Source organism: Bos indicus x Bos taurus, chromosome 19 (assembly GCF_003369695.1).
Source record: "Bos indicus x Bos taurus breed Angus x Brahman F1 hybrid chromosome 19, Bos_hybrid_MaternalHap_v2.0, whole genome shotgun sequence".
Classification (NCBI taxonomy): domain Eukaryota; kingdom Metazoa; phylum Chordata; class Mammalia; order Artiodactyla; family Bovidae; genus Bos; species Bos indicus x Bos taurus.
In genome coordinates this window covers 30,550,511-30,578,342 of record NC_040094.1, presented here as the reverse complement: position 1 = coordinate 30,578,342, position 27,832 = coordinate 30,550,511, and the positions used below count along the sequence as shown (strand labels likewise).

The 27,832-nt window shown below is 40.7% G+C and overlaps 1 protein-coding gene across 2 annotated transcripts; it reads left to right on the top strand.

Moving 5' to 3' along the window:
* Nucleotides 1-33: 33 nt before the first annotated feature.
* On the top strand, nucleotides 34-26,436 carry LOC113876998 (myosin-2). Of its 2 annotated transcripts, none has more exons than XM_027516639.1 (40): nucleotides 34-93; nucleotides 316-358; nucleotides 1,809-2,032; nucleotides 2,121-2,264; nucleotides 3,801-3,957; nucleotides 4,714-4,741; nucleotides 4,825-4,939; nucleotides 5,027-5,119; nucleotides 5,522-5,585; nucleotides 5,703-5,801; nucleotides 6,219-6,322; nucleotides 7,301-7,439; nucleotides 7,807-7,925; nucleotides 8,014-8,163; nucleotides 9,791-9,961; nucleotides 10,087-10,396; nucleotides 10,856-10,929; nucleotides 11,763-11,850; nucleotides 11,939-12,056; nucleotides 12,667-12,790; nucleotides 12,879-13,015; nucleotides 14,464-14,719; nucleotides 17,326-17,568; nucleotides 17,684-17,860; nucleotides 17,941-18,086; nucleotides 18,170-18,260; nucleotides 18,347-18,736; nucleotides 19,833-19,959; nucleotides 20,636-20,754; nucleotides 20,888-21,084; nucleotides 21,790-21,973; nucleotides 22,055-22,220; nucleotides 22,320-22,444; nucleotides 22,611-22,919; nucleotides 23,006-23,209; nucleotides 23,744-23,869; nucleotides 23,959-24,129; nucleotides 24,213-24,317; nucleotides 24,437-24,532; nucleotides 26,150-26,436. In XM_027516639.1, exons 3-40 carry the CDS (start codon nucleotides 1,829-1,831, stop codon nucleotides 26,300-26,302), a joined length of 5,823 nt encoding a protein of 1,940 aa, XP_027372440.1. In that variant the 5' UTR covers nucleotides 34-93; nucleotides 316-358; nucleotides 1,809-1,828; the 3' UTR covers nucleotides 26,303-26,436. The 2 variants fall into 2 exon arrangements, with proteins under 2 accessions (XP_027372440.1, XP_027372438.1); XM_027516637.1 differs by lacking the exon at nucleotides 34-93 and adding an exon at nucleotides 105-171.
* The last annotated feature ends 1,396 nt before the right edge of the window (nucleotides 26,437-27,832 follow it).

The window sequence follows — 27,832 nt, the reverse complement described above, 5'->3', positions numbered from 1 at the left end:
AGAAAGAAGAGGCAGCTGCATTGTTTCCATAGCTATCCATATAAAAGAGCCCTTGGAATGAGGCTGACTCGTCCTGCTTTAAAAAGCTCCAAGGTAAGTGGGAACAAGGACCAGACTCTCAAGAGGGACGCTAGCCGCACCACCCCGTGTCGGCTGCAGCTGCTGCCTAGGGTACTGCTCCTTCTGCATGTTTTACATCCATGGCTTTGGTTGCCCTCTGTTAACAACAGCCAGTGTTGTAGCAAATGGAGTTTTTGGTTTGCTTTGTTTTCTTTTTGGTTAATTAATCAAGTGCTTTTCCTTTTCCTTTTATAGAACCGTCTCACTTCCAGGCTGCGTTTTCTCACTTGGTAACAAGGTAAGATTTGGACTAACCAGTCCCTGGAGAAGGCGAGAGCCTCTGGGATGGATGTGTGTCACTTAGCAACCTTTGAGAAAGTGCTTGTCTCAGTAAATACCTAACAACTGTATTTCAGGAAAGATGCAGGAGAGGGAGAAGGGGACGGAGAGCTTGCCTTTTAGAACAAGGCACATAGTCTTAGGACTCTGGCACTGGTGGGATGACATTTTAGCAAGGAAAAGTTTGTGAAAAGAATATCATTTCCGTAGGGGAAAAAAACATCTGCACTAAGATTCCCTGGTTAAAAATCTCAACTTTGTAAAAATGTGTCCTGCTTTTAGAATTCATTTAGCAAACACGATATCTAACAAGTAAGAAAAGAAGAACCTAGGAAAGCGGGCTGCTTTTACTTCTGTGAAGAGTTTTAAAAAGTCACCTTACCCAATGCTAGGTGTTATATGAAACCAGAACACTGAAATTTTTGTTACATAAATAATGAAGGTATTAGTCTGCCCACTACTACACACTGCATTTCTAAAGAGAGAGGCTGGTGGGTAGATGATTAAAGTGAGTTTCAAGTAACTCGATCACTTAATGACTGAAGCAGCATCCTCTGCCAAGCCTTTCATTCTACTGATGTTGCCGGTGATCTGCAGACAGCACTGAATGGAGCAGCCTGAGCCTGTGTCCTTCGGAAGGAGATGTGGAACAGGAAAGTGAGCCTTCAGTGCAGAAGAATGAGGATAATGTTTGCTTTTATCCTCAATTAGTTTAACTGGGTTAAGCTGATTAACTGGATTTAATATGCAAAGAAATTATGCTAGAGAAATTCTACTAAGCACCTAACTCAAAAAAAAAAAAAAAAAAAAAGATAAACAAAATTATAATGTGACCTCCTGCCAAATCCACTGAACATGAGCACTTCCGGCTGAACACCTAAAGGAGGAAATAAAGTTCTCATATGGCAAAAAATGGAATTCTCTTACATTATAATAAACGACATTTTCTATCTTAGTCATAGCCTGAACTTGTTCAAATTGCTTTCTTACTCAAATTTTAACTTTTTCTCAAACTGTCTTCACGCTGTCTCATGGACTGTGGATACAAAAGGCAATATTGTGATCCCTAAAGATGGAGATGCTGAGGCACAGAGGATCAAGGGCAACCCAAGGTCACAAGCTCCTTAGCAGCTTGTGAGGCTACCCCTCAGCAATCTTATTAGAACATCAGTCTTGAAGGATGAAAGAAGGTAGCCCCGAGTCCACTGCTGGGTGCACAGTGACCCCAGATGCCTTTGAGTCCTGGTGATTTCTTATGATTATGTTTGCTTCAATAACTACAGCATGGAGTACAGTGCATCTGCCTGGTGAAATTTCCAACTGGGCCCATGAAATATCATCAAGGTAGAGATTTATGCGTATAGATGACAATTCAGAATCTCTAGTAAGAAATGCTTCATCGTCTTTAGGACCTCTGAGTTCAGCAGCCATGAGTTCGGACCAGGAAATGGCCATCTTTGGGGAGGCTGCTCCTTACCTCCGAAAGTCTGAAAAGGAGCGCATTGAAGCCCAGAATAAGCCTTTTGATGCCAAGACATCTGTCTTTGTGGCCGAGCCCAAGGAATCTTTTGTCAAAGGGACTATCCAGAGCAGAGAAGGTGGGAAAGTGACAGTGAAGACCGAAGGAGGAGCGGTGAGTAGTCCAGGAGCTGGCCACATGCTACTGATTATTTTGTTTGGCCACTTGGTTGACATAAGCAGTTATCCTTCCTGTTTACCAGACTCTGACAGTGAAAGAGGATCAAGTCTTCCCCATGAATCCTCCCAAATTCGACAAGATCGAGGACATGGCCATGATGACCCACTTGCACGAGCCTGCTGTGCTGTACAACCTCAAAGAGCGTTATGCAGCCTGGATGATCTACGTGAGTGTTCCCAAAACCCCAAAGTGGTTTTGACCACTAGACCCTGTCAGCTCACTGTACTACAAATGGGTCACAGACAGTGATTCACTGCACTTTCACTAGTAATGTAACTAACTAAGAGGTTCACGATTGCTACTGTAAGGCCCAACCCAACAGCTGGCACATAATCTTTTGTCTTCCCAGGCAAAGCCACTGTCCACATGGACTGGGTTTGCCACAGATCCCCTGAACAAACACGGTAGCAGCTACTGTTTACATCTCAACCACATGCCTGCGTCTCCCCTCATCCCCATTCCTGCTGCAGAATCATCCAGAGGAAAAACATAAACTTATGTTTCAACACTTAAAAGTAATGTTTTTAAAGACCAATTTTCAATCCCCCCAAATAATAGCAATTTGTATCTCTGTGTTCTGGTCCCTTCTGAGTGGAGCACTTCCTTGATGGAATCTTGCCAACTTCCCCAGGCAGAGTTCAACCTTGTGTCCTGGTGTTTCTGCCCTGCAATAATGCTGACAATGTTTTTTCAGCATGAATCATTTACATGTCCATCTCCTACACAGACTGGGAGTTCCTCAAGGAACAGTATCATATGTTCAAAGAAAAATAACGTTTATATTTCATTCTTAGGGCCTTGCAGAGACTTTTCACATAACACAAACTCAGTAATACTAATTGAATTTACAACGTTAGGTTGACATTTCTGTACAGTTTTGTGGTTGCTGCTTTGGCCCCACCACACAGCTTACAAGACCTTAGTTCCCTGACCAGGGATTGAACTCATGCCCCCTGCATTGGGAATTCAAAGACCTAACCATGGGACCATCAGGGAATTCTCATCATTTCTGAATGCTGTAGTCACTGCTGCTATTCAGCTGGACAACACCTACACAGGTGTGCCTGTGATTAGTGTCAGAATCCATTCTGTTTGGTTGGCAGTTATCCTAGACCAGATGTCAAAAATATTGGAAATCCAGCTGTTGTAATCGTAATGTATTCCCATCATTCTGTGTTCTGTTTCTTCACAATTCAGGAGTGGTTTACAACTATTTCCCCAGTATTGCTGCATACCTTCATGTTTGCCTTTTTAAATGTCTGAATCATACTATCTTAAGAAGATTTTTCCATAGTTCACCTACCTATTTCATACTGTTGAGTACTTAGGTACCATAAATTCATTTTCCTAGATCATAAATTCATTTTCATGAATTTGAACTATCTTAAATATACTCCTATTTTCTAAACTATGGTAAAAATGTATTAAACATTTTTTAAAAAACCCACAATTTTGGATCTCCTACTGTGTGAAAATCACTGTGACAAATCCCAAGAGGAATAAGAATCTAAACTGTATGCCTCACCCTCAAGATTTTGCTATCTTGTTGAACCTTTCAACTAGTTTCCATGCTGATACCTTGAAGATGTGTAGACCACTTACTTAGAGTGTTCTTTTTCTGTTAAAATTCATTAAATAACTGAGCTGTGCAAATAACAGGAAAGGTGTCTGGTTAGTTATTCTTTGTTATTCGCTTGCATAGACCTACTCGGGCCTCTTCTGCGTCACCGTCAACCCCTACAAGTGGCTGCCGGTGTACAACCCTGAGGTGGTGACAGCCTACCGAGGCAAAAAGCGCCAGGAGGCCCCGCCCCACATCTTCTCCATCTCTGACAACGCCTATCAGTTCATGCTGACTGGTGAGTTGGATGTTTCCACGTGCATCTTTTTAGGAGATGAGACTCTAGGAGAGAGAGACTAACCACAGGAGAAAGAGACTCTACTCATCTCAACACACTCTTTGAGGTGGTCCTCTAAATGCCATTGCCCTTTTCCCAGAACCAACCAAAACATACTCCAGAGTATAAGGTGTATCTGGAATTAGAGCGGTCACACTATGAATCTTCTTCCTGGAATGCTGTCTCAGCTAGACAATTCTAAGGCACAATGGCACCTTGGGGAAAGGACTGAGAGATTTCCTCTTCAGAGAGAGCAGAACATCAACATGAGCCTTTAGTTTTCCCTGAAAATACGACTAAGGCTGTGTTTACTTCCAAAGCTACCACCTTTACTATACTGACTCCTTCTCCCACACTAAAAATATCTCTAATGCCTTTTTTCCCCATTACTTTTTGTACTTACAATAAACATGCTACTAACTTGTCATCTAAATCCACCTGAAAACCCAAGTCCACTTGGTGTACATTTAGTGTGGAGTATAAAAAGAGAAAGCCTGCTGCTTCCTGGCAGTGTTCTGTTTCAGCGGTGGTCTGTAAGCTGATGCAATGGGGGAAGCCTCAGGGAGCAGGAGAGAGGGGAGCTGGAAAAGATGCTGGGCCTGGGGACCACCAACCCTCAGGATGCTGAAAAATACTAGCTTCATACCATTTTATTAATTTACCATTTACAAATATATTTAAAGACGGTATTGACTGCCTATAATTTCTCTTTTATAGACCGAGAGAATCAGTCAATCCTGATCACGTAAGTAGACTTGATGCTTTGTTTTCACGACTGCTATAGCTGCTGGCTTCGGGACCTCTACTGACTTGGTTTTTATTCAACAGCGGAGAATCCGGGGCAGGAAAGACTGTGAACACAAAACGTGTCATCCAGTACTTTGCAACAATTGCAGTCACTGGGGAGAAGAAGAAGGAGGAAATAACTTCAGGCAAAATACAGGTGGGTCTGATGGACATGTCAGAATCATGACGGAAAGGGTGCTCAAGAAGCCCCACGTGTGAGCACTGCTGTTGTGTTTCTCTGCAGGGGACTCTGGAGGATCAGATCATCAGTGCCAATCCACTGCTTGAGGCCTTTGGCAACGCCAAGACCGTGAGGAATGACAACTCCTCTCGCTTTGTAAGTCTCTTGGACATTACCATGGACACTACTCACTGGTCAAGATTTATGGGATGTTTGTGAATACATTCTCTGAGTCTTTTTCATTCCCATTATACCAGGGTTCTTTCCTTTTCCTCTAAGCACGTAATAATATGGATCCAAGCCTTGTCCAAAAAGAAATGTGACCCTATATCTGAGTTCTTATCTTTCATTACCTACAATTATTCACAGATTTTTAAATTAAAATTGTTTTATCTACAAAATAGGAGATACAGCTTTTTTTTTAAACCTGATACCAATAGTGTCTGAATTGATTTACTATTAAAACTTTAGCACTTAGTGCTAATGTTAGTGTTTTGAGTTTCTCAAAGATTTGATATGATTCAGAAACGAAGTAGTAATATTAACTTTTCCTTCAAGGGTAAATTCATTAGAATCCACTTTGGCACTACAGGAAAACTGGCCTCTGCTGATATTGAAACATGTAAGTGCCTGGATAGTCTTTACCACAATTTCTATTTCTTATGACCTACAACACTGAACAGAAATAAAATTTGCATTTCATATGAATTTTTCTTGTTTGTTATTAATTTCTTTTCAGATCTGTTAGAGAAGTCTAGAGTTACTTTCCAGCTTAAGGCTGAAAGGAGCTATCATATTTTTTACCAGATCACATCAAACAGGAAACCAGAACTAATTGGTAAGAAATGTCATCCTTTCTTTACAAAATTTATCTCACCTACACCTATCGATGCCTGGTCAACTTGGTATTCCATGATGGAATTTTGTTAACTGTATACATTATCTTTATTTTGAAAATCGCTTTGTAAGTTTGATAGAAACTTATGTGTGCTCTTCATAAAAATTCAAAAGGAAAACTGAAAACACCTCCAAATCTTATCACTATGAAACAACCACTATGAACACTTGGATGAAATCTTTAAATACATACAGTAACTAGGATCAGAGTTACATGCTCTTCCATCATCTACCTTTTTTACTGATCAATAATATATCCTGGCTTTTTCCATTCTAGTGCCTTAGAATTTGTCTCATAATCTCTCATTTTAATGAAGAGGATATTTCTGCTTACTTTTGCTTTCTTCCATTTACTTAGAGATGCTTCTGATTACCACCAACCCATATGACTACCCATTCATCAGTCAAGGGGAGATCAGTGTGGCCAGTATTGATGATCAGGAAGAACTGATAGCCACAGATGTAAGTAAAACACAAGAAAATTAGAATGATTATTTTGGACGGAGTGATGGTCCCTCTAGATAAACATTCAGTTTCCAGTAGAAATCACAAAACTTCAAAGATGGGCATGACCTGGAGTCAACTGAAAAGACTGGCATGTGCTCCTACATCTCACTTTCTCTTAATAGTCTTAATGATCTATCCTTTCTGAATTTCCCTAAACCATTTTTTAAAATCTGTGTGTGTGTGCTCAGTTGCTCAGTCGTTCCAACACTTTTGCGACCCCACAGACTGTAGCCTGCCAGGTTCCTCTCTCCATGGGATTATCCTGGCAAGAATACTGGAGCGGGTTGCCATTTCCTCCTCCAGGGGATCTTCCCAATCCAGCGATAAAACCTATGGGTCCTGCATTGGCAAGTGGGTTCTCTATTGCTGAGCCACCTGGGAAGCCTCGTAACAGTAATAAGTGCTCTTTTATTGGAGCACCCAATAAAAGAGCACCCCCCCACCCCTCCAGTTCCCTGCTATGGTTGCTTATTTTTCCTTTTCTTGTCTATCAGTCATTTTGAAACTGGCAATTTGATTCAAGTTAAACAATTTTCCTTTGAATCCAGAAAATAAGTTAAATGCAGAGTCATTATTCTCCCATTCTATATTTCCACTTACTCTAAGAATTTAGAAACAATCATTTGGATGACTTTATGTTATCTTACAAGAATCTGTTCCACCTCTCAAAACAACAAGTTAAATAACTATCCACGTTCTCTATTTTAAATCTACTTTTGGCATCTTTAGAAGGTATGCACCTGTGATTCCCATGCTCTGTGCTGGCCTCTGACTGACCAGCTCCCTAGGTCTCGAATCTAAGGAGTTCCTTGCTCTGCAGCAGTACTGGCAGTTTCCTCGGTTTGACCGAAAAATCAGGAATCCAAATATGAAGTATTGATAGTACGCATGTGGATCCTAACTTGACAGTTATTCTACTGGTTGTATTGGCAGAGTGCTATTGATATTTTGGGCTTTACTAATGAAGAGAAGGTCTCCATCTACAAGCTCACGGGGGCTGTGATGCATTATGGGAACCTGAAATTCAAGCAAAAGCAGCGTGAGGAGCAAGCAGAGCCAGATGGCACTGAAGGTACCAACCTAGTCACCTGCCTGACTTCACGTCTGCTTGAAAATGATGTTCTTAACTTGCTACCCTTGAGCTCTCCCGAGAAGACAAATTCATTTCCAAGAATTGCATTTGAAAGTATACCTAGATAGGATATATGTGGCATGGGTATTAGACACATGTTGCTACAATCTCTAAGTTCTTTGGGGAACACTACCCATAATAAAGGTCTTGAACTTATTGGGGGGTGAGTGGAGAAGGTAAGAATACTCAAAAGATATTCTTAAAACACTGCACAAAATGCCTGTAGCTTATTATTTTTGTTTTGTTTTTTTTTAAGGAAGTGGACTGCTGTGGGCAATAACATCATTCTATCCTTTCTTCCTTTCAGTGGCTGACAAGGCTGCCTACCTCCAGAGTCTGAACTCTGCTGACCTACTCAAAGCCCTTTGCTACCCCAGGGTCAAGGTTGGCAATGAGTATGTCACCAAAGGCCAGACTGTAGAGCAGGTAGGTACATAATTCAAATTCACCACCAGGGATGCAGGCATTTTACAGTCCTCTATTAACCTCAAGAAATACTCCTTTCTTTTTCAAGGTAACCAATGCAGTGGGTGCTCTGGCCAAAGCCGTCTATGAGAAGATGTTCCTGTGGATGGTCGCCCGCATCAACCAGCAGCTGGACACCAAGCAGCCCAGGCAGTACTTCATCGGGGTCTTGGACATCGCTGGCTTTGAGATCTTTGATGTGAGTTGGTAATCAGTTCATAAGGGGTTTTTACAATAAAGCAACGGATACTTAGTAAGAAGAAATTTGTGAATATTACAACCTTTTATTACCACTGTCACAAAGTTATGCTAAAATTTAAAAGAGAGTGAATGGGTAGCTACTAAATATTTATTGTAGTGGCAATTCCACTACTATGAGAAATAATCCACTTAATGAGGATGCTTTAACTCTAAAGGGATCTAAAGGGAGTCAGGAATTAGGTTGGTGTAATGAGAAGTCTAAAAATCCCACAATGCAAAGTGAAGTTAATATAAAACATCAAAATAAATCTGTGCAATGTATAATATGCTCTCAATATATGGTAGAGAAACCACTCAGAAACATATAGGCAGATGATAAGAGCTGAGAAAGTATCAGTAGTTTAGAAACAGCATTAATAAACTCAATGCAAGGAACTCTTAATTCTCAATGTGATATGGGGTAAAAATTCGAGTTTGATTATAAAATACATTTTTTCTTCCTTATAATTTTAAAGAAGCTTATTTTCTTCTAATTATAGACACAACACTTAGGCATGGCAGAAATCATTGAAAATCAAAGAAAAGAATTCCAGACTGATTCCACTATATGTGAAAGTCACTCTGAAAAGTCACTTTTCACGAGTGAAAGTCACTCGTGTCTGACTCTTTGCAACCTCATGGACTACAGTCCATGGAATTCTCCAGTCCAGAATAGTGGAGTGGGTAGCCTTTCCCTTCTCCAGGGATTTTTCCCAACCCAGAGATCGAACCCAGGACTCCCACATTGTAGGCAGATTCTTTACCAGCTGAGCTACCGGGGATTCCACTATATATATCCACTTAATGTCAACATTTTGGCTTTTCTTTTCCAAAAAAATATGAGTGTGTGTTAACATATTGTACATGATATTAGATACTTGATTTTTTTAAATCTCACATTAAAAAATAAAGGTGGTGATTATTGCTCCCTCGCAATGTTGACTATGACTGCTTCCACACAACAGAGAGAACATTCCAGTCAGCTTCTAATAGGTTGCAAATTAGCTGCTAAGTGAGTCAATAGACGGAGAAGGCAATGGCACCCCACTCCAGTACTCTTGCCTGGAAAATCCCAAGGACGGAGGAGCCTGTTAGGCTGCAATTCATGGGGTCGCTAAGAGTCGGACATGACTGAGCGACTTCACTTTATTTTTTCACTTTCATGCATTGGAGAAGGAAATGGCAACCCACTCCAGTGTTCTTGCCTGGAGAATCCTAGGGATGGTGGAGCCTGGTGGGCTGCCGTCTATGGGGTCGCACAGAGTCGCACATGACTGAAGGGACTTAGCAGCAGCAGCAGCAGAGTCAATAGAAAATGCAAAAGATAAAGGAAATAAGTACAGAATAATTAAGCAGGAACTCAGAAAAACACCTGAGTCAATTTAAGCAAGTACAAGAAAAAAGAATTACTAATGATTTAAGATTTTGGATAAAATGACCGCAGAGAAACAGTAGATTTCATAGGTCCCCAAGGATTTTGGTATCTATAATCTAAAGGCTATTCAATATACACTTTTGAATTAAAAGTCCTATATTTTAAAATGCCCAATATGCAGAGAGAAAAGTAAACCCATCTGTTTATTTAGTTCAACAGCCTGGAGCAGCTGTGCATCAACTTCACCAATGAGAAACTGCAACAGTTTTTCAACCACCACATGTTCGTGCTGGAGCAGGAGGAGTACAAAAGAGAAGGCATCGAGTGGACGTTCATTGACTTTGGGATGGACCTGGCTGCCTGCATCGAGCTCATTGAGAAGGTCTGTTTCAAGTTTCAGAAACTATGTTTTATGATGACTAAATTATTCATACATCTTGTTTAAGCCTATAGACAGAGAAAAATGCTTACATAGAGTTGTAACATTGTGTTGTGGGCTGCTTCCAGCCTATGGGCATCTTCTCCATCCTCGAAGAGGAGTGCATGTTCCCCAAGGCCACAGACATGTCCTTCAAGAACAAGCTGTATGACCAGCACCTGGGCAAGTCTGCCAATTTCCAGAAGCCCAAGGTGGTCAAGGGCAAACCTGAGGCCCATTTTGCCCTGATCCACTATGCGGGTGTCGTGGACTACAACATTACTGGCTGGCTGGAGAAGAACAAGGACCCCCTGAACGATACTGTGGTTGGGCTGTACCAGAAGTCTGCGTTGAAAACTCTAGCTTTCCTTTTCTCTGGGACTCCAACTGGTGACTCAGGTAATGCTCAAAAAAATCCCAATGTTTTCTCCTGATATTACAAAACATGGTGTTAGACTGAAGCTAGTGATATCCCAGCCCAGGACGAAGGGTTGTGGCCAAATCCACTGTGCCTCCAAGTTCTGAGGAAGCAGGCTGCATCATGACATTCACTCCAGCACTGATGAAGGCCCTGCTGCCAACAGCCAGAAAGGAACTTTCAACATCTTAAGCAATGAAAAGGCTTGGCTTCTATCATTCTCTCCTGCTTCTTCCTCCATATCTGCTGCTTACTGAGTGTCACTGAGAAATGGATATGAACTTAATTGACATATAAGATTCATTAAGGCTCAAACAGACAGGCCAACTGCATTGGAAAAAATGCTCCATCTGAACACAGAAATCAACAAATGGGCAGCATATAGCCCTGTCAATTTAAAATTATATCTGAATGACATCTTTTCCGATTTTTTTCTCCAGAGGCAAGTGGTGGAACTAAGAAAGGTGGTAAGAAGAAGGGCTCTTCTTTCCAGACGGTGTCTGCACTTTTCAGGGTAAGGAGGAAATTGTTTTTGACACTCTCTTGTTACTTTGTGAATTTGTTTTTAAAAGCACAAGTCATTTAGGACAGGATTAACCTTAGCTAATGATTTCTGTTAATCGAGTTTTGGAGAGAAGAGCTTTAAATTACTTGGAAATTATTAGGTCATCTTTTGTGCTAAGCCAAATAGTAAAAAATATTTTATATGTTATAAAACGTAGTGCTCTGCTATTCATAATCTAATTGAGTTGTGGAAATAAGCAATGGTACATACCCAAAAAGACTAAGTCCTCAGTAGCTCTAATGAACATCTGACAGCTAGTCTTTAAGGAACCTAATATGGTATCCTTGCTCTTAATCTAGTCAATTCTCAATTGTAGCTGGCAGGTTCCCCTTACAGATAATCTTTATGCCCCCAAAGCTGACAGAGTTGAAAAGGGGAAGCTATATTTATGAGAAGTAGACCAAATGCAGTGCAGGCATGTTTCCTTACTGGAGAACCATAGAGTTTAGCAGAAGAAAGGGTGACCATCTAGGATGGGAAGCCAATGGCTTTGTGAAGGCTTGTGGGTGGCCAGGGGCCAGGGCTGAGAGGACGATAGTGCTTGGATACTGAAAAGATTCAGCTGTCAAGACTGCTTTATGTGTGTAACTCCTGCAAACTCGAGTGGAACAAGAGGTACTAAGAAGGAAACTGCCTCTCAGGAGAAGCTTACCAAGGTGCTATCTTAAGTGAAAATGGTCCACAAGGGTCATTCAACTCAGATGGACACTGATTTTATAGACATTGCCAAGCTTTCATAAGCATGTCTAAAACTCAGATAACAGGGTTTCCTGATTTTACAGGAAAATCTGAACAAACTGATGACCAACCTCAGGAGTACCCATCCTCACTTTGTGCGGTGCATCATCCCCAATGAAACGAAGACCCCTGGTAAGACATTCCAGAGACGAAGAACAAAGCATGACTGCCATCCCTCCCTTTAATAAAACTCTGCAATGACATGAACATGTATTTGTAGGGGCCATGGAGCACGAGCTGGTCCTGCACCAGCTGAGGTGTAATGGCGTGCTGGAGGGCATCCGCATCTGCAGGAAGGGCTTCCCCAGCAGAATCCTGTATGCGGACTTCAAACAGAGGTCAGCCTCTCCTAATTATGGGGTGTCCTGGAGTTTTAGTGCAAGCAAAGCAATTTAGTAAAAAACATGCCTCTATTTGTTATTTTTAATTTGCCACAAAAAGTGTAAAAAGTTATAAGCCTCAAAGCACCTTTAAAATAAAGATACACCACCTGGTGGGTACTCTGTGGACTTTTCACTGGATATACCATGCTCCTAGCTTAGCTCACGGATGTCCACTGTAACTTCAATAATTAGGGAACATCATTTCTGAGTGCTTAATATATTGGGGTTATTTCATTTAATCCTTCCAAAACCACAGTAGAGATTAAGCACTACCAATAGCAAATGCATTTATTGGTCATCTACACATTAATGTGAACCAGATTATAGAATCCTTTCCTGAGAACAGGGTCTGATGAGGCAGAATGGAAAGTTGCAACTGTGCAGAAAGGTAAAATGGAATAAAAAGACAGCAGATAACTAGATTGGCCATCTACGTATACAATGTCCTTCTTGTGAAGAAAATAATTGTTTTAAAGCTCTGACTTTTAAAAATCAATCATTTATGTTAGCTACTTCTAGTCTCATCAATAAACCAAGTTTTAGAAAACTATATTTACTTTATCAGATACAAGGTATTAAATGCAAGTGCGATCCCTGAAGGACAATACATCGACAGCAAGAAGGCTTCTGAGAAGCTCCTTGCATCCATTGACATCGACCACACCCAGTATAAATTTGGTCACACCAAGGTAATGGTCTCTAAGGCCCACCTGGCACTGTGTCTGTCCCTTTGGAGTCTGTGTAAAGTTTCTGATCTGCAACTCTGGCCATACACAGGTCTTTTTCAAAGCTGGTCTTCTGGGGCTCCTAGAGGAGATGCGAGATGAAAAGCTAGCCCAGCTGATGACCCGAACCCAGGCCAGGTGCAGAGGGTTCTTGGCAAGAGTGGAGTACCAGAAGATGGTGGAGAGGAGGTATACAAATATATTGCTTATTTAGTCATACTTTCCTTCTTCAGAAACACATTTGAGGTGGCTTACAATTAAGACTCAGATATCACAAGTCTACCAGAGTAAGAGGGATGAATAAGAGTCTGATGCCAAACTGGAGATACACATATACCAAAGTACTTAAGGTAGCAATCACCATGGAATAAACTGAATGCTCGGGTAAAAAAGAAAAAGTAAGAAAATTAAAAAGAGAGAGAAGCATAATAAAAAAGAGAGAGAGAGATGTGTCAGTCTCATCTAACGAGAAAACATACCACTGAGCAAGCAGAGGCAAAATGTTGCCCCAGCATTTGGTTCTAACATGAATTTACTGGGTCGATAATTAAATAAGATATTGAACTGCAGAGCACACATTTATTTTCAACAGCAGTTTTACATGAAATACAGAAACAACTTCTTTGTCTGATCACTTATATTATTGAATTATTATGATTTAAAGTATTAAGGGCAAAACTGGTGAAAGAACTTTTTCAATAAGTTAATACAATTTCACCAAGGTATCTTACTTTTTAGTGATCTACTCTGATGCAGTGACAGTGCTCTAAGGCTACAGGTCAGGTGTCTCAAACTGTAGGACACATATGAATAGGATCCACAGAGAGAAATGTATTTTACACTGATCCCTGTATATGCATGCATACCTGTGTGTGTAAATACATAATTTACGTGAAACAGATTTTCTATCACCTGTAGTTCTGCTAATATTTTCTACTATATTCTATTTCATTAAAAATAAGTTTGGTATAACCCCCCTATACACACACACACACATACACACACACACATATATATATACACTTGGGCAATTGACTATATATGAAGGCAATTTTTAAGAATAATTATATTAAAACAAATGTGATGATATTAAAGAATAGAATGCAAAAATCATACAACATTAAAATATAAAACCAGAGATTTTTCAAAGAAACTGAGTTTTTAATGAGTCTCTTTATCCTGCGCCTCACACCTGGCAGGGGTCTGGTTCCCCCTTGGCTGCTCTCAGCGGTGTTCACATAGGAAAGTTTGCAAAGCACTGAAGCAAAGCAGTACTTCTCAAAGGGTGGTCCTTGGACCTGTATCATCAGCATCTCTTACAAACTTGTTAAAAATGCACATTTTTGGCCCCATCTCATATCTGCTGAATCTGAATCTCTAGGGAAATAGCCCAGGAATCAGTATTTTAACAAGGTCTTAGCTGATTCTAATGCACACCAAAGTTTGAGAAGCACCAACGAAGAGAAATAAATGACTGATGAGTCCTTGACCACCACCCCCAAATACAATTTATTTCATTTGTGTTTTTGAAAGTGGTGAGGAACATGGTGGAAGGCAGAACCTCCAACTCTCATCACCAAGATTTCATCTCATTCCATCATCCACACAGCATCTAATTTGCATTGGTTAAATTTCAGGGAGTCCATCTTCTGCATCCAGTACAACATCCGAGCCTTCATGAATGTCAAGCACTGGCCCTGGATGAAACTGTTCTTCAGGATCAAGCCCCTGCTGAAGAGTGCAGAGACGGAGAAGGAGATGGCCACCATGAAGGAAGAGTTCCAGAAAACCAAGGATGAACTGGCCAAGTCAGAGGCCAAAAGGAAGGAACTGGAGGAAAAAATGGTGACTCTCTTGAAAGAGAAAAATGACCTACAGCTCCAGGTTCAATCTGTGAGTACCCTCTGTGCTGAATGCACCATGTCAGTGACTTCAATTGCACCATTTTCTTGACTTCACAAACACCTTGGATTTACAAATGGCCTTTTCTTGAAAAAGAATATTTCCAACTGCTTTTTTCAGTATTTCACTTAACTTTCAACATTCCTATGAAGAAGGCAAGAACTACTTCCAAATTGCAAATGGGAAATTGAAGAATTTATTTAACAATGTCACAAATTTAACAGCCATGAAGGAAGCAATTTAAAGGCAAGCCCTCAAATCTCAGTCATTTTTCTGAGAAAATGACTGCTTTAATGCTTCAACCCAGCCTTAAAAGTGGAGCCCTATTTTCTGAATACACATGTATAAGATTGCATTTAAACTCAAAAAAGACAGTCATTCTTATTTCTCTCTGGATCTCTTTTTCCCAACCCCCAGGATTTAGCCCAACAAATTGACTTGCAGTTATTTGAACTGAACTACCAGGGTAAAAGGCAGAGCTAGTGAACCCTGTGATTCTTCCTTTGATACAGATCCCGAGTTCTTAAGGTCTCTCCTCTGTTTATTGATTCAAGAAGAAGCTGAAATCAAAGTGGGACAGGCTTGGCACCAACATTCTGGCCAATTACAATCTCCCATTTCCTTAGTCCAAGTCAAGCAAGCCCAACAATGTCATGAAGAAATCCATAAAAAGGATAGCTTTCTTAAAATTTTTAAGCTATTTTCAACTTTTCCTATTGATAAATTAACTTATATGAGTTACATTTTCCTTAAAGCACAGTATCACAGCCACTTCATTTTAACCTCTCTTCATAGGTATTATCGTTAGTCAGTGAGTAAATATGTACTAAGCGTATCACTTGAAAGCAAAGGAACCCTGAAAAGTCCCCATTATCATTCATTCAAGCATTTTAAAAACTTAAGATATAAACAAACACTGAGAAGTTAAAGAAATTCCCCAGATCAGAGTAATCTAATAAGTCAGTGGCTGAACTGATTTTTATGAGTCCTTTAGTCATTTATAAAAACCTTATTGAGTTATATAGTTTCTCAAAATTACAAGTTCTGACATACTCTAAAATTCCTTTTGAGACTAATTCTTAAAATGGAAAAGGAAACCTTGGACAATTATAGAACTGTTATGGCCTATCAGCCTGGTAGGCTGCAGTCCATGGGGTCGCTAAGAATCGGACACGACTGAGCGACTTCACTTTCACTTTTCACTTTCATGCGTTGGAGAAGGAAATGGCAACCCACTCCAGTGTTCTTGCCTGGAGAATCCCAGGGACGGTGGAGCCTGGTGGGCTGCCGTCTATGGGGTCGTACAGAGTCGGACACGACTGAAGCGACTTAGCAGCAGCAGCAGCAGCCCAAATACAAAGGGGGAGAACAGCGTGGAGAAAGTGATTTGTTTTCTCTACAACTTCCTTGAACTTCTAGATGTTTATGGATCTTAAATCACAGTGTGTACAGCTGATAACGGATAGTACTCTACATCAGTTTTTACTGAATTATTGTTTGTTATTGATCTCTAAAATGAGACTTGCTCTTTCCAATCCATCTCCATAGTCAGTGCGCATCATATAACGTTCGGGTTGCTGCATCAGCACTTAACTTGCTCTACCTGCCCCCAATTCTCTCCCTCCATCCAGCCTGCTCATTGCTATGCCTGAACCAATCATTTTACAACTGCTTTCATCAACTCTGAAATGTAATTTATGAGACTGTCTTTGATTTGAAGTGAACTGAATTGGTTTGGTATAATTTACTCATCACAAAATCATATATTTTTTCCTGCTGATTAAGATTGGTCTCTTCTGTCAAGTTGGGGTGGTATAATAACTCCTTCCTTTAGATTACAGAAGGGAAAAGAGCTGTTTTGCTGTCCCCATTCCCTTCAAAGCTATCCTGAAGTCTCTTCTCTTGTCCCTAGAGAATCACTTAGCTACTGTCCTATATTACCATGCTCACTACCTGCCTGTGTGCAGCACACTTTCTTCTTTTATGTATCCAAAGACTGATATGGAGGCTCACTGATGAATGTATCTATCAATTTCTCTCTCTTTTCCATCCACCCCCAACTCTCTTAAGTAGAAACATATGTTGCTAGGAATTTGATTACTTAATGCCTCAATTAGAATTTAAAGTATCATAACCAGGATCATCCTCCAAGACTACAAAGGGAAATAATTTGCTAGTAGTGGCTACATCTGGAAACTTCTGAATGCTTTCCCTTCTCCTGATCCTTCCCCCAATAAGTTCATTTCTACAAAACCAAGTCCTATCCATCTCTCAAAGCCCAACTCAAATGCCACTTCATTCATTAAATCATATCTGAAACAACTTCTCTGATCTTTTATGTCACTAATTGCTTTCTGAATTAATCGTAGCTTGTTGGGGTTAAGCTTTCTAACCTACTGTAGAATATACTCTTCTAAATGAACAGGACAATACCTGATACATTTTGTTTTTCCCAAAATGTGGAGCATCTGGCAATCACACATGACAAGTGGTTCATAAAAGTTTAATCCAAAGAATTAATGGGGGAGATTTATACCATTATCATTGTATAATACTTCATTCTTACTTCCCAATTTTGATTTTGCTTTCAACTCAAGGAAGCTGAAGGCTTGGCTGATGCAGAGGAAAGATGTGACCAGCTGATCAAAACCAAAATCCAGCTGGAGGCTAAGATCAAGGAGGTGACTGAGAGAGCAGAGGATGAGGAAGAGATCAATGCTGAGCTGACGGCCAAGAAGAGGAAACTGGAGGACGAATGTTCGGAACTAAAGAAAGACATAGACGACCTTGAGCTGACACTGGCCAAGGTTGAGAAGGAGAAACATGCCACAGAAAATAAGGTATGAAACATACAAGGAAAGTTTATGTTTTTATCATTACTAGGCAATACAAGCAAAAAACGGAAGCCACCAAAATGTAACATGTAATGAATGCAAAGTGTTTTTACTTCCTAAGGTGAAAAACCTCACAGAAGAGATGGCAGGTCTGGATGAAACCATCGCCAAGCTGACCAAGGAGAAAAAGGCCCTCCAGGAGGCCCACCAGCAGACCCTGGATGACCTGCAGGCAGAAGAGGACAAAGTCAACACTCTGACCAAAGCTAAAACCAAGCTAGAGCAGCAAGTGGATGACGTAAGTCTAGGATTGTCAAGGAAATTTTCTTTCAAAGGAAGCTAAGCAATTCTTTTTGACTCAGCATTATTTGTATTTAGCTTGAGGGGTCCTTGGAGCAAGAAAAGAAACTTCGCATGGACCTAGAGAGAGCCAAGAGGAAACTTGAAGGTGATCTCAAGTTGGCCCAAGAGTCCATAATGGACATTGAAAATGAAAAACAACAACTTGATGAAAAGCTCAAAAAGTAAGTATGAAAGAATTGTTTATGGACTTGCTTCCAATGTTGACTATGGACTCAACTGTTATCCTTTACTACTTTTCAAAAAGGAAAGAGTTTGAAATCAGCAATTTGCAAAGCAAGATTGAAGATGAACAAGCACTTGGCATTCAACTGCAGAAGAAGATCAAAGAGTTGCAGGTAAGTTCATATTTCTATCAGTCTGGCTCAAAGAGCCATAGTTATGAGCATAAAGGAGCTCACAGTGAGCTTCTCCCCACCTCCAGGCCCGCATCGAGGAGCTGGAGGAGGAGATCGAGGCCGAGCGGGCCTCCCGCGCCAAGGCAGAGAAGCAGCGCTCAGACCTCTCCCGGGAACTGGAGGAGATCAGCGAGCGGCTGGAAGAAGCCGGCGGGGCCACTTCTGCCCAGATTGAGATGAACAAGAAGCGGGAGGCCGAGTTCCAGAAGATGCGCAGGGACCTGGAGGAGGCCACCCTGCAGCACGAGGCCACGGCGGCCGCTCTTCGCAAGAAGCACGCGGACAGTGTGGCTGAGCTGGGGGAGCAGATTGACAACCTGCAGAGGGTCAAGCAGAAGCTGGAGAAGGAGAAGAGCGAGATGAAGATGGAGATCGACGACCTTGCTAGCAATGTGGAAACGATCTCTAAAGCCAAGGTACTGCCGAGTCTGAGAAACTGTTATTAACAGCAATGACCCATTATGTGCACAGTCTGCATAGGGCCTTTACACACAGGTGATTTGTTCTTTGCAGTAATCCAGGAGGTAAACAAGAAAGATACCAGTATTATATTATTTCCACTCAATCATAGGAAGAAACTAAAATTCAAAGAAGCTGAGCATATTAACCCCACCACACTATTAACATAGGACAACATCTGCAGCGAACCAGGCTGTCCGTGTTCTCTAGCACTCCAACTGGGGAACACAGGTCTCCAAAATTCTCAACTATCCAACATGCAGTTTCACTGTACATAAGTAGGCAGTGAAGTATTTATAAATGCTTTTTGAAAATATGTCACTACATTTTTCACAAAATCTTTAGTACATGATCTTTCATTTTTTTATCACAGGCAGACCTCAGAGATATTGCAGGTTTGGTTCCAGACCACCACAATGAAGCAAATATCAAAATAAAGCAAGCCACTCAAATTCCCTGGTTTCCCAAGGCGTATAAAAATGATGTTTACACTATAATGTAGTCTATTAAGTGTGCAACAGCATTATGCCTAAAAAAAAATGCATCCCTTCATTTAAAAATGCTTTCTTGCTTAAAAAAAAATGCTAACCATCATCTGAACCATCAATGAGTCACAGTGCCAACATCAAAGATCACAGATCACTGAAACAAATATAATAATGAAGAAAAGCTTGAATACTGTGAGAATTACCAAAATGTGATACAGAGACATGAAGTGGGCCAATGCTATTGGAAAAATAGTGCTGATAGACTTACTGGATACAGGGTTGCCGAAACCCTAAATTTGTTTTAAAAAAAAAGTGATATCTGGGAAGAGCGATAATACAAGGAATGCCTGGAATAATGAATGAAGCTTCACAATTAGCTTTTTAAAACTCCCAATGTGTGTCTTCACCTTAGGACAGCAATCATATTATACAAGATAAAGAAAAAATTCCTATATATTACATACAAGACAATTTACTTTATATGTCAAAATAAATCTTTTTCTATTTTAGAAGAAATGGTAGCTGTCAATGTCTGCACTTGCTTCTTCCACTTTTCCTCTCACAGGGAAACCTAGAGAAGATGTGCCGAACTCTGGAGGACCAAGTGAACGAGCTGAAATCCAAGGAGGAGGAGCAGCAGCGGCTGATCAATGACCTGACAACCCAGAGGGGACGCTTGCAGACTGAATCTGGTAACTCTCTCCTCCTCCATGAGGCCTAAAAGTGGAGATGATGTGGTCTAAAACAACTGATATGTGAGAGCCTAATAAAAGCAACTGAGAACATGTGATTCACCGGACAGTTCAGACTCTCCCCCACGTACAAGGTTACTTAGGGACGATGCTGAGGTGAAGACTTCCATAGGACTGGGCCAAGCTCTGCTCCACAAAGGCCTTGAGGATTTGGCCACATAGAAGGGATGCCTGGGGCCAAGGGTTTTTCCATCATGGGTCCAGGGCTTCTGTTTTAGATCGTGCTTCCTTTTAGCTAAACCAGAATGAACCAAATTCCTGCATAGGGCAATGGATAACCCAGTCTCTCAAAAGTCTTATGAAACAGGGCCAATGTGGAATTAAAAAGTTTAACTCCCTTCTTTGACAGTTATTAACAGGTTTTGTACAATAATGTAACCCGAAAGAATCAGTTATGGAGAGGACAAAGAGAAGTTAAGCTGCATTTATTCATTTAGGTTATTTTCACCATAAAAATCAGAAAATTGACATCAAGCATGATGATGTCAATAGAGAATTCAACCACCCGAGCACTCAACTGAAAAGGGGGTGTTGAGATTTTCAACTTATTTCTCATACAGTCTTGCAAAACCTTTTCTTCGCTTTAACAAGTGGTGCCATATCATTTGCCTATCAGGTGAATTTTCACGTCAGCTAGATGAGAAAGAAGCTCTGGTGTCTCAGTTGTCAAGGGGCAAACAAGCATTTACTCAACAGATTGAGGAATTAAAGAGGCAACTTGAAGAGGAGATAAAGGTAACTAGATAAGACTCATTTCCCCCTACCCTGACCCTAATTGGAGTCCATTATACCAACTTTTACAGGGTTTTGAAGCTTAAGAATTAAACACTAAGTATTCAGTAAAATGAACATATAACTCTCTTCGCAGGCCAAGAATGCCCTGGCCCATGGCCTGCAGTCAGCCCGTCATGACTGTGACCTGCTGCGTGAACAGTATGAGGAGGAGCAGGAATCCAAGGCCGAGCTGCAGAGGGCGCTGTCCAAGGCCAACACCGAGGTGGCCCAGTGGAGGACCAAGTATGAGACAGACGCCATCCAGCGCACGGAGGAGCTGGAGGAGGCCAAGTATGTGCTCAGATATAAGAGAATGTGCAGAGAATGTTGAACATTGAATCACAGAAACAGAACCTTTGAGGATTCAGTGAATTAACTCACAAACATTCATTAATTAGCTCCTATCTGCCAGGCATTATCAGCCCCTGAGAACAGGATATGAATAAAGCAAACACCATCACTGACCTCTGAGCCTAAAATCTAGTTAAAAAGAATAACTCACACAGATAATCAGCCTTATTGCTGGCTGTCAGGCACACCAAGCTCATTGATGCTTCAGGAATTTGTTAGCCCCTCTTGTGTCTGGAACAACCTCCCCCCGCCAGATCTCCCTCTGGCTCTCTCTGACTTCTTTTAGATCTTGACTCAAACATTACCTCCTCAGAAAGGACATCCCTGAATATCTAAGAATAGCTGCCCACTCCTTACTCCATTTTATCTTCCTTCACTGCACTTTACATCTGCAATAAGTCGCTATGCATTTTCTGACTTGCTTATTGTTTATCTCTCTCTTCTTTGGAAGCTTCATGAGGCAGGGATCTTTTCTGTCCTATTCGCTGCAGTGTACTCAGCATCTGGTTCATAAAAGGAGCTCATCAATATTTTTTTGAATGAAGGAGATTTTTAATATGAAGTTCCCCACACTTTTCAGCACGGTAACAGTTCATAATTCTCGGTTTGGTTTCCCTCTCTCTACAACCATGTGTAATCTTCAAGGAAGAAACTGGCCCAGCGTCTGCAGGCTGCTGAGGAACACGTGGAAGCTGTGAACGCCAAATGCGCCTCCCTTGAGAAGACCAAGCAGAGGCTCCAGAATGAGGTTGAGGACCTCATGCTCGATGTGGAGAGGACAAATGCTGCCTGCGCAGCCCTGGACAAAAAGCAAAGGAACTTTGACAAGGTAACTTCTGCACAGCCTCCGGCCTCCACCACTGTTCTCTGTCCTTTCCAGCCAGGTAACCTCTTTTGGTGTGTGTTTCAGATCCTGGCAGAATGGAAACAGAAGTATGAGGAAACCCACGCCGAGCTCGAGGCAGCTCAGAAGGAGGCCCGCTCTCTGGGTACCGAGCTGTTCAAGATGAAGAATGCCTACGAGGAGTCCTTGGATCAGCTAGAAACTTTGAAACGAGAGAACAAAAACTTGCAGCGTGAGTCCCTTTCACTTTGAATAGTTTTCATGCCTTGGAGGTACCTTTCTCTTCTGTTTTCTGTCTGATCAAGTCTCTTCCCGTCTTTCACCCAAACAGAGGAGATCTCTGACCTCACGGAGCAGATCGCAGAAGGAGGGAAACGTATGCATGAACTGGAGAAAATAAAGAAGCAAGTGGAACAAGAAAAGTCTGAAATTCAGGCTGCTTTAGAGGAGGCAGAGGTATGAGTCAAAAATGTACATTGTAAACAAATTCAGAAAAGAATTAGGACTAGCCACATTCACTGAACAGAGGAATAAATGGCACAAAATTAGCGGAAGGAAAGGTGTGCAGAAAAGCTGCTAAATGTGTCCATTCCTGCTAACGTCATCCCTTGCTGTTGTTAAGGCATCTCTTGAACACGAAGAGGGCAAGATCCTGCGTATCCAGCTGGAGCTGAACCAAGTCAAGTCTGAAATTGACAGGAAAATTGCTGAAAAGGATGAGGAAATTGACCAGCTGAAGAGGAACCACATTAGAGTCGTGGAGTCCATGCAGACCATGCTGGATGCTGAAATCAGGAGCAGGAATGACGCCATCAGGCTCAAGAAGAAGATGGAAGGAGACCTCAATGAAATGGAGATCCAGTTGAACCATGCCAACCGCATGGCTGCTGAGGCCCTGAAGAACTACAGGAACACTCAAGCCATCCTCAAGGTAAATGGGTTCAGGAGATGGTCCCAGTACAGGTGGGTGACTGCAGCCCTGAGAACAAGGTGTCTCAATGATCGTTCATTCCACAGGATACCCAGATCCACCTGGATGATGCTCTGCGGGGCCAGGAGGACTTGAAGGAGCAGCTGGCCATGGTGGAGCGCAGAGCCAACCTGCTGCAGGCTGAGATCGAGGAGCTGAGGGCCACCCTGGAGCAGACAGAGAGGAGCAGGAAGATCGCAGAGCAGGAGCTCCTGGATGCCAGTGAGCGCGTCCAGCTCCTGCACACCCAGGTAAGATTCAGCACAAAGAATTCACCTTCAGTAAATGCCTATGACCCAGAAAAGATAAACTTGAATTTTTTATATAACAGTCAGGTTTTATACTTCTACCAAATTTTCACTGCATTATTGAGAAATCTTTCGCTATTTCATCTTGCATGTATTATTAGTGATTAACTTCTTAAAATATTCTAAAACTTGCCATATTCTTTTGTGTTAGTATCTTTATTGACCCTGGCTATCAATATTGACATTTTTATTGTGGTAAAAGAAATACTTGAACATGTTATAATTTTATCCTTGTGAGTAGTTTCACTGGTAAACGGCAGTTTAAAATTATAGAGATATTTGGTCTAATTATAAGAAATGTACAAAGATGCTAAATATTCTATAACATTTCTATTTTAATTAATTGTACTACATAACAGAATAATATTCAAGAGCATTTGACTTCCAAGTTTTTATCTGAAATTTTTATCAAACAGTGGCCACCACTACGTACTTTGGTAACATGATTAAAAGAGCATATAACTTACTTTCAAACAGAACACCAGCCTGATCAACACCAAGAAGAAGCTAGAGACAGACATCACGCAAATCCAGGGAGAGATGGAGGACATTCTCCAGGAAGCTCGCAACGCAGAAGAGAAAGCCAAGAAGGCCATCACTGATGTGAGCAGAGGGCCACACCGGGTCGTCAAGCTAGAATCTTGATGGGCTGTCTCACCTTCCTCAACTAGCTTTATTTTACTGCTAATTAGGCAGCCATGATGGCTGAGGAGCTGAAGAAGGAGCAGGACACCAGCGCCCACCTGGAGCGGATGAAGAAGAACATGGAGCAGACGGTGAAGGACCTGCAGAACCGTCTGGATGAGGCTGAGCAGCTGGCCCTGAAGGGCGGGAAGAAGCAAATCCAGAAACTGGAGGCCAGGGTGGGTCTCCCAGTATCTATCTATTTCCATTTATTCCCAGTGCCTTAGTGGATCAAAGTTCTTAAGCGCCTACTCCTTTGCAGGTGCGTGAGCTGGAAGGAGAGGTAGAGAGTGAGCAGAAGCGCAATGTGGAAGCTGTCAAGGGTCTGCGCAAACACGAGAGGAGAGTGAAGGAACTCACTTACCAGGTGCAGCAACAGTTTCTATCAGCTAAGCACTCCTTGTATATATAGGAAATGCTCCCATGTCATGACACAACAGTAGTGTGCTTTTGAACTAAGACTCTGTGGTTTGTATCATCTTTCAGACGGAAGAAGATCGGAAAAATATTCTCAGACTTCAGGACTTGGTAGATAAACTTCAGGCGAAAGTGAAATCTTACAAGAGACAAGCTGAGGAGGCTGTAAGTATTCTTAAGACAAAGGGAAGAAAGTCCTCTGTTAAGAAAAACTCATAAGTACTTAGATTTACTATTTAACTGTAGTAAATAAGCTGTCTGCATTATAGAAGACTGAGTACTTCTTAAAAATATTTGTACTTTTTTTTAATTTTTAAAGTTGACCTTCTATCCACAAAGAAACCTCAAAAAAATCTCAAAGCAGAAATAATACATTCTCTAGCCCTAGTGTGATAAAGTTGTAAAGTGATGAGAAAATATCAAGAAAAATTTCCAAGTATTTAAATGTTAAAAAACTGACTTTCCTAAAAAATTTTTGGATTAACTTGAAATAAAAACACAATTACTGAATAGTTTTTAACTGTAAATAAAATTTCATGGAAGATGAGACTTTTATAAACCTTGAATGTAGTCTGAGCTGTCCTTGAAGGACAATTCATTTCTTTATATGCTTTCATTATGAATCAAAAATAAAAATAAATGAAGAAACTGACAGTCCAATCAAGAAGTTAAAAATAATAGTAAAATAATGAAGAGGTACTGTTAAAGGTAATATAGAAATGAATGAATGAGTATATCCTATTTCCAACAGCTAATCTCAGTAATATCTTGGGAATTAATAAAAATAAATATATAATCAAATAAAAAGTGAGTGAAAGTAAAAACTCACAACATTACAAATGAGAAAGGGGACAAACCATATCAGGAAGAAGATTATTTTTTTAAATGCAAAATATGTAACTATCAAGGTGGTTGAAATCTTAAATAAGAGAATATAAATTATTAAATTGGCTGAATAAGTTACTTCAGAATTCCTTCTGAAAATGAACTCATTCCAGATAAGTCTTTCAAATTTTGAAGGAACAGATAATCCCTGAGCTATGTAAGCCACTTCAGAGCATGGGAAAAGATGAAAAGCTTTCCAAATCATTTTAAGAAGCTCGCATAACCCTCATACCAAAACCTGTCCAAAAGAGAACAGGGGTGGGGAAAGACACTAAAGGCAGTTTTATTCATGAGTATAGTTGTAGTGAAGATAAATTACTAGGTCACTGAAACCCGTACTTTATTAAGTAAATTGTCCATCAGTGATTAAATATATTTAATTCCTACAAACTAAGGATTACTTAATATTAAGGAGTCTGTCAACAGAATCATTACATACAAAGTAGGAGGGAAAAAGTGATTGCTTTGAAATGTGCCAAAATAACATATGATAAAATCCAACATTTATTTCCACTTAAAGAAGCTATTAAGAAATGCATCCTTAGTGATGAAGAATATCTAACTCAAGCGAACAGTCGTCATCTTCCAGCAAGCATTAACAAGCATGATTTTATCCTTGCCTTCTTTCCTGCTTTTATATTATTTCTTGCTTTACTTGTGGTACATATTTGTTACCCTGTTTTGGTTGCAAAAGTAGAGCTGCAATTCTTTATGAAGCATAAAGCCCCAGATAAATCTTAATTTCAATGATAAGCAAAGTCCAGGAGGTGGTAGGATAATAATGTCTCCTGTTGAGTATTCTAACTTTGTAGATGCCAAGTCCTTTCTTTCCTTAGGCCTACAGAGTCTATGAAGATGCTCAGTATGCATTCCTTACAATTCCATTTTTATTCTCAGGAGGAACAATCCAATACAAATCTATCTAAATTCCGCAAGCTCCAGCATGAGCTGGAGGAAGCCGAGGAAAGGGCTGACATTGCTGAATCCCAGGTCAACAAGCTGCGGGTGAAGAGCCGGGAGGTTCACACAAAAATCATCAGTGAAGAGTGATCGTGTCCTGATGCTATGGGATGACTGAAGAGAGGCACAAAATGTGAAGTCTTTGGTCATTTCTCTCTGTAATTATCATCTATCCTACTCTACTGCAAAGGAAATAAAGAGCATAGGGCACTGTATAAGCAATACCCTTAGACTGGTCTTTTCTTTCTCTCCTGAAGCAAAGTCAAAACTGAAATAATCATAGAATATAAACAATCCCATTTGATCTGCCACTAAGAAGTAATTATGCACTTGCTTTTATTTTAGGTCTATAGTCATACTTTGGGGCTTCCCTGGTGGCTCAGCAGTAAAGAATATGCCTGCAATGCAGGAGATGCGGGTTTGATCCCTGAGTTGGGAAGATCCCCTGGAGAAGGAAATGGCAAACCACTCCAGTATTCATGCCTGGAGAATCCCACGGACAGAGGAGCCTGGCAAGCTACAGTCCATGGGGTCGCAAAGAGTCAGACACGACTGAAGCAACTTAGGGGGAATAGTCATACTTTAAGACCATAATGTTGTCACTGATCAAGGAAGCCTGTTCTGATGAACAGAAATATGGAAATTACTTTTATTTCTTCCTAATCTTTCCTTGAAACTGGGGTCTAGTAGGAACTCAGAAAGCTCCTACTTCCTCTAACATGAATCTATTTTCCAGGTCTATGCAAGGAATGGCCCTAGTTATATTCTCACACAGGGGTGCCTCCTGAAGCATATCATGAATTCTCCTTGCTAATTCTCCTTGAATTCGTAGCTAATATGAATTCCAAGTATGGGTATTATTAGCACAGAAAGATTTTCATCATTAATACCAGTACACAATATATTCATAGTATATGTGCTGGATAATAGGTAACCACATGAAACAGTCAGATGAGACTTTTCTCTCTAGGAAAGCCATAAAGTCTGGAGGCAAAATATTATTCTATATATTATGTAATATCAATAGGCTGTTTATTAGCCTATGTTTCCAGACTTTATGGCCTCCTATAATTATGTAAAGAGTCAAAATAAATGATTACAAGTATCAATAAAATATGATCCCAAATAAATTATTCAAATGTATATTAAACCCACAGAATGATAAGAATTTGGTGCAAAAGCTAGATATAGTAGCAACCTGAATTATTTAGAGGAGTTTCCCAAGAGAATCAAGATTTTTTTTAAGCTGGATTTAATTGCAATGCATAGCCAAAAATATAACCTTCTTGGACAGCATAAAGTAAAGACTAAATGATGATTTCCCATCTGAATAAAAAGCACATCAGTCTAAATGGCCCTGCAAGAGAATTGACTTAATCATATGTGCGGAAGTAGTTGCACAGGTAATTTGGATCCACACTGTCACACTGGCTCAGGAAGGATGTGGAATCACTTCTCACTGCCCTGGCCCCTTTCACTGTGTTCTCACACCACCTGTAAATAGTTGTGTGCCTCAGAACTTGGCAGTAATGACCAAAACCAACGTCTATTTTCTACTTATTGGAAACTCTATCCAGAGTAGTCCAAAGGCTGTCTTAAAATTCCCACAGAACTCTATTG